The sequence below is a fragment of the Phoxinus phoxinus genome, assembly GCF_949152265.1.
Source record: "Phoxinus phoxinus genome assembly, chromosome: 23".
NCBI classification, from domain to species: Eukaryota; Metazoa; Chordata; class Actinopteri; order Cypriniformes; family Leuciscidae; genus Phoxinus; species Phoxinus phoxinus.
The window spans coordinates 3,410,165-3,422,686 of record NC_136898.1 but is presented as its reverse complement, the minus strand read 5'-3'; the positions used below and the strand labels follow the sequence as shown (position 1 = coordinate 3,422,686).

The following is a 12,522-nucleotide window of genomic DNA, read 5'->3' as shown; positions in this document are numbered from 1 at the left end:
TATTATTTATGGTATGAGTATCCACATACTAAAGCAAGATATGTACAGTCAGACGGGTCATTACGAATCCACTTTCACCCGGTTTATTTGGCATAAATTAACTTACTTAGAGGCTTAGTAATGTGTTTGCTTCAGTTCTGAAAGTGACTTTGTAACTTCTGTAGTTGTTGAATGTGTGTTCTGACTTTCAGAGGTGAAAGGCAAATAACCGCAGTGTGAATCAATGAATTTACATGCAGTCAGCTGCCTTGATTTTGATCAAAGATCTGTGACACAACCCTGCCGTTGTGTTAGTTATTGTCTATTTATAACCGCAGGAAAGCCTTAAACCTGTAGTCCTCTGCCTTAGACAGCAAAACTATTCATTATCTATTGGTGTGAGGTCTCTTTTGTTTTCATTACGTCAGTGTAGGGTTTATTCTCCACTGGAGGTGCTAAATATAGAGGCAGATTTGCCGGGTCAGCAGGATGTATTTTTAGCGCTGATATAGTTTCCAGCTTGAATTGCTGCACTGAGTTGCCGTTTTCATGACATATTGGGGCAATAAATAAAATGGGCTAAAGGACGCTAGAGAGTTTTCTCCGGGTTTATGCTTGATGAAGTACTGCGTTTACCCAGTGTTTTGAGTGAATAATGTTGTCTGCTTTGCAGGTGTACTGTGCTGGCTGCTGCAACCGTAAATGCAGACTGAAATATCTGGACAAAGAGGCCAGGGTTTGTGTCATCTGCCATGTTACCATACAGAGAGGTGAGTGCTGCTTAACCACTTTAATATGCTGCCAATCGGTCTTAATGAAATCTCCTGCAATATTCAATATTTAAGTGGATGCACCGCACTTTACCTTTAAAATATCCATCATAATAACACCCGTGCATTAAATGTTAGACGATCTGTGGCAGTAGTTCATGTCTACTCTAGTGTAGAAATGTGGCACATGAAGCATTGTTTAGTTCTAGCTGGACACAAATTAGGGTGATAAAATTAGTGCTTTTGTGGAAAAACTACTGTGAAATAATTGTTCTGGACAGACAGAGTCTCTAAAGGCCAGTTCACATCAATAATGAAAACTGTAACCATAAAGTTAATGTTCAAACTCTAAGGCCTGGTTTCACAGACAGGGTTTAGATTTGGCCTTAGTTCAATTAGGACATTTAAGTAGCTTTTTAATAAACATGCCTTTAAAAACAATTCTGGTGTGCAAACAAAACAATGGCACTGAAATATTTTTAAATGTATCAGGGCAGGTTGCTTTTATTTAAAACGGCTCAAACATGCATTTTAGTCTGGGACTAGGCTAATGCCTCGTCTGTAAAACCAGGGTTTAAAGGATTAGTTTACTTTCAAAATAATTTTTGCTGATAATTTACTCACCCTGATGTCATCCAAGATGTCCATGTCTTTCTTTCCTCAGTCGAAAAGAAATGTAGGTTTTTGAGGAAAACATTCCAGGATTTTTCTACACAGAATGGACTTCAATGGCAACCATCTATCCCAATGTTCAGAAGAAGGTTCACATGTCCGTCTCAATGCAGCTTCAACGTCTCGACACGATCCCAGTCGAGAACTAAGTGTCTTATCTAGTGGAGCGATCGGTCATTTTCTAAAAAAATGAATATATATATATACCTTTTAACCACAAATGACCTGAGACGCGCCACGTATTACGCCATCACGTTGGAAAGGTCACGGAAATAAATAAATAAATTAAAACAAAGATGTCGTGACGATTTTGAAGTTAGAGGAGAAAATGAGAGTACACAGACAAATAACTTAGATAGATGACGTGAACGTTACCTTTCCAACGTGATGACGTAATACATGGCGCATCGCAGACCAGCACAAGACGAACAATTGTGGGTAAAAAGTATATACATTTTATTTATTTTTTAGAAAATAACCGATCGTTTCGCTGGATAAGACCCTTATTTCTCGACTGGGATCGTGTCGAGACTTTAAAGGCTGCATTGAGACGGACATATGAACCTTCTTTTGAACATTGGGATAGATGATTGCCATTGAAGTCCATTCTGTGTAGAAAAATCCTGGAATGTTTTCCTCAAAAACCTACATTTCTTTTCAACTGAAAAAAGAAAGACATGGACATCTTGGATGACATCGGAGTGAGTAAATTATCAGCAAAGCATTTTTTGAAAGCGAACTAATCCTTTAAGAGAATAGTGGAGTCTATACTACATCTGTAACGATAACACAGAGAAATTATTTTTTTGGAATCACTTTCATAGTGTTTTTTCCCAGCTGATAAATTAGAAAAACATTGATAGCTAATGAATATTCTTCCTGCTTTAATGTGCACTCTGTGATTGTTCACAATACATAAATGAAGCATGCTCTATTAGGCCTCGTTTACACTGTCAGTGAAATGTGACCCAATTCCGATGTTTTGCACATATGTGACACAGATTGGATGTGTTCTATGACCGTGTAAACAGGGAAAAAACGCATGCATTCGGATATTTCGAGATCGGTTTCAGGCCTCGTTCATTTGTGGAAATCAATCAGATATTAATCTGATATGTGCCAACGCGACTGTCATGTGAACAGGCTGATCGGCATTAGGCTACGTCTCCGTGGTTTAATGACGAGAGCAATCTCGACACACATCTGCAAAAGGACGGATGGCCTAACGAAACGTGGTGTTGTCGTAGGAGAGGAATGTGGACAAAGGTTGGCTTGCTCATCCTAAAATTTCTGACCCACTGCTCCTTGTTAAAGCCTGCCATAATATGCTCCCACCAGTCCTGATAACTCTCGCACACAATAACTGAAGTGTATGCGCAATGATGATGGCCCTTTTCATCCTCATCCGCCTCAAAATCATGGTGTTGTTTGGCGAACTTCGCATAGGCTATAATCACAAAGCTAGCATCAAGCATATTTCGTGTTTGTCCATCTGTGCAAGAACCCCCTTTAAGCATGCACAATAGTATGAGCAATAATACTATTCAGATAGTATGGCAAAGTAAACACATGAATCGGATATGGGTCACAATTGACCCTTCGGAGGGAGCTTGATTGACAGGTGATCTGACCAATCATACTTTGCCATCCGCCATTTTGTCCGACAAAGCAGTCAGGAGAGTTAGTAGATTAACACTGGAGGATTTGTACTTGAGAAGCGGAGTGTACTGACGTCTTTCCGCGGTTAAAACAACATTCCTTCTGATGTTCATTCATGTTTATTTGATGCTATAAATCAGGGGTGCCCAATCCTGCTCCTGGCGATCGACTGTCCTGCACAGTTCATCTCCAACCCTAATCAAACACACCTGAAGCAACCAATTAAGGTCTTCAGAGCACGTCAGGATCACTTGAAAATTAAAGGCAGGTGTGTTTGATTAGGGTTGGAGATGAACTGTGCAGGACAGTCGATCGCCAGGAGCAGGATTGGGCACCCCTGCTATAAATGAACTAGAAGGAAGAGATGATCGGTTCACGAGCAGCTTTAACTGATGCTCTACAGCGATCTGTCAGGCACATTAAAGAGCCACAAAACGCTATTTATTGTTTAAATTTCTTTCTTTTTTTATGACCAAATTTGAAAGGTGAGACTTTGTTTAATATCAAAAGTAACTGAAAAGTAACCAGGTCTGGTCTGTCTGTCAGCGCGTTGTCAGTCTCCTCTCTGCTCAGCGATGTATTTTTCACTGCGTGAGAACATGTGTGTGAGAGAGCGGTGTAGCATGTCGGACATAGCGACAGTAACTAAGGGGGGTGGGTCTTTGCGAACGGTCAATTGAAAGAACGCGTAAACGGACAGTCGAAAATATTGGATAAAACAAATCAGAATTGGGCATCAAGACCTGCAGTGTAAACGAGGCCTTAGTGTGGGCACTTGGGTATCATTATAGTTTGCGTTTTTTTTTTTATTCTACACGCATTTCATTTGTTTTGCACATGAGGCAAAACAACTGCAGTTGGTTGCTTTACATGTTGGTCAGATGTTGTGGAAGGTGTAAAATTTTGCTGATGGTCAAAGCGCAGAAAACTAGCCTGGTCCTACCAGACTCTCGTACATTTCATTTGTACAGAGAGTCTGGCCTCTCTCCATTAACAAGCGTTAACTTCCTTGAAGGTGGGTTCTCTGTTGAAGTTTAAAACTATTGGATCTGCCCAGAGTTACTCTGGATCTGCCATAACCAATCGCTAACGTTTGGTCGTGACGCACGACTAGCGCACGACCTCAACATCATCGTTCTCAGCCACTCCCTCTGTTCTCTGATTGGACCGGTAAAAAATTGACCGGAGAAAACTTACGAATACACCGCAAACCGAGACGTAGTGCTGAAGGAAAATGAAAACTGAGCGGAAGTACGTAGGAGGGTGGAGCCAGGCTAGCAGAAAACAGGCAGTTTCATGCAAATGCATAAACTTCACTTAAAGGATAAGTCTGCCGATTTTCAACCCGCTTTGCATTATTACAATATCACACTCCATGTTTCTCCATGTTACCTTCACCCAGATATACCCGTTTATTTGTCCGCAAAAGTCTGACGAATGGATGTTGAAGTTTTTGGCAAAAAGGGAATGCCATGCCTTTCTCTGTTTCTATAGTTATGCAGTCTATACGTTTTTTTCTCGCATTTTACATTATAGACAACCAAGTTTTATAAAAATCCCATTTTGTCAGCAGTAAATACCCCATTTAATTTGTAACTATACTTTCACGCTTTGCATACTTTTCTATTTTTTAAATTAAATTAAAGGTGACATTGATTTTCTTAGTTGTGATGTAATGCTGTCGTAAATTAAGACTCATGACAATTTTATTTTAGTGTGATTTATTTTGTATTTATTAGAATTAATTTTTATATATTTTTCAGTTCCTTTTAGTTTGTTTTAGCACTTTTTATGTGCTTTTGTCATTCCTATTTAGCTTCAAATTATATTTGAGTTGAAGTAATTGCAATATTTCCACTACAACTTATTTATTTCAGTTGGTTGCCAATGCAACCTTTCTTATTTTTATTTTATGTTTTTCATCTCATATTTGTATTGTATTTATTTCAGCTTATTAGTTTTAGGTGACAATAACAACACTGGCTCATGGAGCACTTGCGTCCCTTTTAATTTGTGGCAAACTTTTTCTTGGGACAAAACATCTGAAGCTCTTTTATTTTTCAAGGACTGATGATGTAATGGAGAAGATCAAGGCTTTGTTTTTGTTTTTTTCGTCCTGGATGGTCTATAAAAAGAGGTTGGCACACGGTGTGTGGCCGAGCGTGCGGTCCATTTGCACATTAAAAAGGACATTCATCACAGAGCGTCAGTCGCCAGCCAGCTCTCGCAGGGTTTGGTGCAGGGCTGGGTGGAGCCAGGGCACTGGTGCATGTCCTTGAGTGTGTGTGTGTGTGTGTGTGTGCGTGTGTGTGTGTGTGTGTGTGTGTGTGTACACAGGACCCACCTGGTGCAGTATACGTGACACTCTCTCTCATTCACTCTCCGGGTTGAGGAATCGAGTAAGACACACATACATATACACACACACACATCTTGTCTCCAGCACACATTTCAGGAAAGGAGGGTTTGTCACCACTCTCAGCCCAGGGCAGCCATTTAATACGACCTCGTGCGTGTGTGTGACGGACTGAGCTTGCACTCGGAGCCAGTGATATTCGCAGGGCTGGAACCTGGTCCAGGACAGACGAGAACTCAGTGTGAGGTTGCGGAAGTGAGCTGCGCCCCATCCGGGATGAGAGAGGCTCAAGGATGCGCCCTCTATCTCAGTCACTCGCGGACTCTCTCGCGCTCATCGGCAAGATGGACACTTCCTCCTCCGCTCGGTGCACACTAACGCCGTCCTGGGAGACTAACATGCAACCCGTGATTAACCTGGAAGAGAATTTGGGTTGGAGTTAAATTGGGATGAGGTAAGATTAGGATGTCACTGAACTGAATCACAATCTGCGATTAATCATTCAGTGGCTTTATTTTGGTAACTCTTTTAAGTTTTTAACTCCAGTGTGAATTTCCAAATACTCAAGGACGTTCTGTCCTGTTGTTTCTTGGCTTCACAGTTCCCATCTGTCTTGTCGTGGTAGCCGGTTTCGCCGTGAGCCAGCATATTTTGGCGTTTGTGCCTCTAGCTGACATGTTTTGCGGGTGTCACAGGCAGTGCCAGTGTAATCAGGTCGATGAGCATCTTTGAGCCTTAATCAACATAATGCACTGACTCATGGCTGGAGAGGCTGTCAGCACACTGGGCTGTGGTTTGCACTGGACGTCCTGTTTCTTGAGTTCAGTTTGGTGGCTCGTTGCCCATCACTTTAATAACAACTTGCTGTGGTTGACCCTCAGTGCTCTCGGTTAAAGACACCAAGCCTGTGGTGTTGTAAACATTTGATGGTTTTGATTTATTAGAATGTGACTCAGCTTGAATGAGGTCTGTACTTTGGACTTTGATTATAACTTGGTTTACCACAGGTCAACACTTTTTAGCTAGTGTAATTACAAATTACAAGTGTACAGCAAATATATTACCGGTCAAAAGTTTGGAATCTTTTATAATGTTTTTAAAAGAAGTCTCTTATGTTCACCAAGGAATACAGTAAAACATTTATTCCTTTGATCAAAGCTGAATTTTCAGCATCATTACTCCAGTCTTCAGTGTCACATGATCCTTCAGAAATCATTATAATTTGCTGATTTGAAACATTTCTTCTTATTACCGATATTGAAAAAACTTTTGCTATTTCATATTTTTGTGGAAACCATTTTTTTTCTTCCAGGATTCTCTGATGAATAGAAAGTTTAAAAGAACAGCATTTATTTGAAATCATTATTTTTGACTGTCACTTTTGATCAACTTATTGCATCCTTGCTGAAGTTAAATTCTTCAACAAAAAAAAATCTTCCTGACCCCAAACTTTTGAACGGTACTGTATAGGTACAGTATATACATATATTTGATGTATGAACTCATCTTTCACTGCATTCACAGTGCATTTAAAGGGGCAGTTCTCCCCAAAATGTAAATCCTGTCATCATTCACTCGTTGTTCATTCAAACATGTTGTTTAGAAGCCACATAACTTTCTTTTGTGGATTGCAAACGGCAGTATGTTGATGCTGCTATTTTTTTTAATGAAATGAAAGCATATAAACCAAGGGTTGTTAAGCTCCATAAAAGTAGTTCATACTTGACAGTGTGCTTTTATTTAAAGTCATATGGAAGTTATATGTGTGAGGAAGTGACCGAAACATTCACTTGACTGCAGTGGAGGGGAAGATTTTCAGTAAATATTGTCTGTTCCTCACACAAAGACATGAGCCTTTTCCACCATTGGGCCAAACCATTCCCATTGCATTCACTGCCGATCCGGCCCAGCCGGTATGGATTTGGTTTCATTTTCCAATGCACGGCTGATATCAGAGCTCTTTTAAATGTAATACAAATGCGTCAGTCCAATCGTTGCCCTGTAAGAGTTCTCTCTCTGCAAGAGTTTACAGATGGTATGAGATGTAAATAGTGACTGCATTATAGAGGATGATCAGATATTTATTTTATTTTTTATTATGAACTAGTGTTTACTTGGCTCAAATAGCAAGCTTGGCCAGCTACAGAGAAACTTGAAGCCTGGCAACAGATAAGTGACTAGTCCTGAAGGGCGACGTAACTACACCCATTCTACCTGCACGGTTCAATTCAGGCCGAAAGCAGTTTGTTGTCATACCGTGCCGAACCAATCTCAAGTGGAAATATAACTGGAACCGTTCGACCCGATGGTGGAAAAGCGTCTATTGATGACAGCACGCTAGTCCACCCTTTATTCAAATATTACAAAAACAGTTCTTAAAGATTTGGTAAGCATATTGCGTAGTTGTGCTTGTAGTCAATTGTTTTATTTTTGATAATGCAATGAAACATGACAAATTGTGCAGATAATATTTGGTCAGGCTGTCATACAAAGAAATAATGAACACATGCAAAAACGAGGGAACCAACAAAATATTAATAACTGATTATGTTGTAGTCAAAGTATGCTTTTTCCAGTGAGCTTTTTGTTTTTCTATGCTTTTTTTTTGTTTTTGCATAATAAGATAAAACCTATGAATATGAAACCTAACCTAAAAAATATGTTCAGTGTCTTTAAAAACAAAACTCCCTTCCAGACATCACTTTTGGCCACTACTATATATCTGAGTAAAGCATAATATTAGTTTATAAATCATTTAGAATGGGACTTTTGCATATTAGGCTATGATATATTATTGGTTAATCTAATGTTACATCGTTTAAAAAGTCAGATATTGAGCAAGTTATTACATTATGATGTAAAATAAAAAAAGCTTTTTCTTTAGTATAATGTGTGCACTGATAAATCGTTTACAAAACCGGGAATATTTATTAAGACCATAAATTGCATAAATTCTCACTTTCTATTGTCTTTAGGCTGTTAACAAAAGTTATGCACGAGTTATAACAAAAGTTATTCCTCATTTATCACAGCAAAATGTATCTACTGTTGGTTGCATATTTTACAGTACGTGCACTTAGTGTTCTTACCTAAGAACGTACTGGGTAATATAAGGCAATTACATCGGTTAAGTTTAGGTTTAGGGGTAGGTTCAGGGTTAGTACCTAGTTATTTCCCAGTTATTGCAATTATTATATTAAGAACATATATACATGGGGAACAGGACTGTAAAATGATTTGCCCACCCCACTGTTCCTTTCTCTCAATCATTCTCTGTCCCAGCATGACCCTTCATTCACTACACTGAAAAGACGCCTGATTTAGGAACGACTGATTTTGTTTGTCTGTGTGCAGCTCAAGCCCATGAGAGAATGATGAGCCCCACTGGGCCCAGTCCCAATCCCAACATCCCATCAGAGTACTGCTCCACCATACCACCCATGCAGCAGGCCCGTGCTGCCGGCACCCTCAACTCTCCCCCACCCACCGTCATGGTCCCCGTGTCTGTCCTCAAACACCCCGGTAATGACGGTACGCACTGCACTCTGAGCCAGAATGCTGAGTTATAGCTCTTATGGCTATAAAACACAGTGACTTCCACTTACTATAATTAGTTCATGGATGAAAGAGTGACTGCGTCCCAAATTGCATATACTCCATATCATATAGAGTGGAAGACTAGGCTAGCTTCACTAGCTAGATTAATACTTTTAATCAGCAAGGATGCATCAAATTGACTAAAAGTGACATTAAAGACATTTAAATATTACAAAATATTTTGTTTTTTTGAACCGCCTGTTCAAAATCATGGTTTCCACAAACATGTTGCACATACGGCACAAATCAGCTTTCATTTCATTTCTTGAGCAGCATATTAGAATGATTTCTGAAGGATCATGTGACACTGAAGACTCGAGTAATGATGCTGAAAACTCAGCTTTCCATCACAGGAATAAATTACATTTTACAATATATTTAAATTAGGGCTGTCAAAAGATTAATCGCATCCAAAATAAAAGTTTGTTTACACATAATATATGTGTGTGTACTGTGTATTACTATTTATATATATATAAAAACACACACAATCATGTATATATTTAAGAAAAATTGGTTATATTTATATATAAAATATGTATATGTAATATAAATTATATAAATATAAATATAGTATATAAATGCAATTATTCCTTAAATATATACATGAATGTGTGTATTTATACATAATAATTCTACACTGTATACACACATATATTATGTGTAAACAAACTTTGATTTTGTATGTGATTAATCACAATTAATCTTTTGACAGCCCTAATTTAAATAGAAACCCGTTTTTTTTTATTGTAATGATATTCAACAATATTACAGTTTTTACTGTATTTTTGATCAAATAAATTCAACCTTGGTGAGCAAACTTTTGGTGCAATAGTACACAAATTTCCTCTTCATCACACCTGATTTCAAGCATACTTTATTTGATACCCTGTTTCAAGCCTGATCCTAATGACACTGTCGTTTGTGTTTCTATATTTGTTCCTGTAGGTTTTCCACGTGAGCAGAAGCACGTGTGGTTTGCGGATGGTATCCTGCCAAACGGTGAGGTAGCCGACACCACCAAACTCTCCGTACAGACCCGAAGATCCTCTCAGGAATCGAGCCCAGTAACGCCAGACCCACCGGAGGTGAGTCGCCGAAATCCTCTAAACTGATGCTGGAGATAACTGATAGTGACAATTGAAGTCATTAATTGATTTGCTGCCTTTCAGCCTGAAGGTAAAATTCCTGGCGAGTCTGATGAGAGTGCCGGAGTCAGTTCTGACAGCGCTACTGAGGTGAGCCGCCCGCCCGTCAGAGGCCCGTGGGACTACGGTCTGCTTTGTGGGGTTGGCAACTGCGTACAGAGAGCGGTCAGTCTGGTGCCGGAGGATGACGAAGGTCTGCCTCCGCTTCTCATTACTACAGGAGAGGAGGAAGTTGGGGGTAAGGACTGTTTAAAGGCTTCTACCAGATGGTAGACATCATTCTGGAGGTCATTCATGTCTAAATGTAGGGCTGGGGGAAATAAAAAAATGATGAAATGGTAAATTGTGTAAAGTCACAACTACATTAATGCCTAATGATTATAAAGTTAAGGCCTGGTTTAACAGAAAGGGCTTAGATTAAGCCAGGAGTAGGCCTTAGTTAAACTACATTTAAGTAGCTTTTATAAACGTTCATCTTGAGATAGAACAATGACACTGACATATTATAAGATATATCAGTGCAAGTAGCTTTCTGTTATAACAGCTCAAACATGAATTTTAGTCTGGGATTAGACTTGAGCCTCGTCTGTGAAACCGGACACATATACATCTTTTTATTTTTATATATGATATGTTTGCTCTCTTAAAGTAACACACACACTCAGGTTGCTATTAAGAATCCTTAGATCCTTCATCATACAACCAAGATGTTTTTTCACCCATGTTTTAATTTATACAGTATACAGTAAGTTCTGTTGTGCAGCACTTTATTTGACAAAACTAAAAATACATTTATTTTATATTTTGTTTTGATGGCATTTTAGATTGACTAAAATGTTAAAGTTTTATGAATTTACTTCATTAGACAACATTTTTGAAACTTTTGAATATTTTTTTAATTAAATCATTAAACAGAATTTAGGGGGAAATATAACTATTTCACAAGGCCCTATGCATGCTGCAATGCTTATGGCAAAATGAGTCTATGTGTGGCTTTGTTAAAGGGTTAGTTCACCCAAAAATGAAAATAATGTCATTAATGACTCACCCTCATGTCGTTCTAAGCCCGTAAGACCTCCGTTCATCTTCGGAACACAGTTTAAGATATTTTAGATTTAGTCCGAGAGCTTTCTGTCCGTCCATTGAAACTGTATATACAGTATACTGTCCATGTCCATAAAGGTAAAAAAAACATCATCAAAGTAGTCCATGTGACATCAGTGGGTTAGTTAGAAGTTTTTGAAGCATCGAAAATACTTTTTGGTCCAAAAATAACACAAAATAAGACTTTATTCAGCATTGTATTCTCTCCCGGGTCTGTTGTCAATCTGCGTTCAGGACTCCACAGTGACGCTGCTGACGGAAGACGCTGATGACGTGTTATCTGGTGCGCCCGAGCTTCGTTTACAGTCTGAGGGAGACGCACGCTATATTCAAGCTATTCTACATTGTTTGCGTGGATATCATTTTTTTAATGGTGCGTAAATGTGCATGTCGCGGATGAGACACTTTTACAGCGTGCGTTTCCCTCAGTCTATAAATGAAGCTCGGGCGCACCAGAAATACACGTCATCAGCGTCTTACGCCATCAGCGTAACTGTGAAGGATTGACAACAGACACGGGAGAGAATACAATGCTGAATAAAGTCTTATTTTGTGTTATTTTTGGACCAAAAAGTATTTTCGATGCTTCAAAAACTTCTAACTAACCCACTGATGTCACATGGACTACTTTGATGATGTTTTTTTTACCTTTATGGACATGACCAGTATACTGTATATACAGTTTCAATGGACGGACAGAAAGCTCTCGGATTAAATCTAAAATATCTTAAACTGTGTTCCGAAGATGAACGGAGGTCTTACGGGCTTAGAACGACATGAGGGTGAGTCATTAATTACATTATTTTCATTTTTGGGTGAACTAACCCTTTAATGACAACAAAATATTATTTACGTATAGAGGTTAGTTAGTATCCTTATTGAATATAAACTGGCATATACATGTCATTACAATTAAACTGAAGCTGCTGCCGTTTAGGTTATTATTTTGTCACAACAGTCAAATGTGAGAATCTTTATGTGGTGCTGTTTTTCTTTAATCTGTCATTTTCTTTTCATTTCGTTAGATTTATTAGTTGAGGAACGTCCTGCTGCTTGCCAAATTTTGCTGCTGTTGGAGGAGGGAGGCCCACAACCTCTGATCTTCGTGCTCAACGCCAATTTACTGGTGAACGTCAAGATCGTCACATGTATGTTGCGATGTCTGAACTTGAATTGAAATATGTGATCATGTTCCACTTGTTAATTTGATAAACATCACTGCTCTCCGTCTCTCTGT

General features: G+C 38.9%; 1 protein-coding gene across 5 annotated transcripts in view; it reads left to right on the top strand.

Moving 5' to 3' along the window:
- zfyve16 (zinc finger, FYVE domain containing 16) overlaps positions 1 to 12,522 on the top strand; it is a 28,371-nt gene that overhangs the window by 5,007 nt on the left and 10,842 nt on the right. For 2 of the 5 annotated variants that reach the window (XR_013796178.1, XM_079600113.1), the window contains exons 4-8: positions 653 to 749; positions 8,791 to 8,958; positions 9,982 to 10,121; positions 10,206 to 10,419; positions 12,311 to 12,433. Coding sequence is in view for 4 of the 5 variants with exons in the window: in XM_079600113.1 (XP_079456239.1) it covers positions 653 to 749; positions 8,791 to 8,958; positions 9,982 to 10,121; positions 10,206 to 10,419; positions 12,311 to 12,433 (742 nt within the window). In the remaining variant the exon portion in view is untranslated. Of the gene's footprint in view, positions 1 to 652; positions 750 to 8,790; positions 8,968 to 9,981; positions 10,122 to 10,205; positions 10,420 to 12,310; positions 12,434 to 12,522 lie in introns of all 5 variants that reach the window. The other 3 variants (XM_079600112.1, XM_079600115.1, XM_079600114.1) reach the window with 2 other exon arrangements.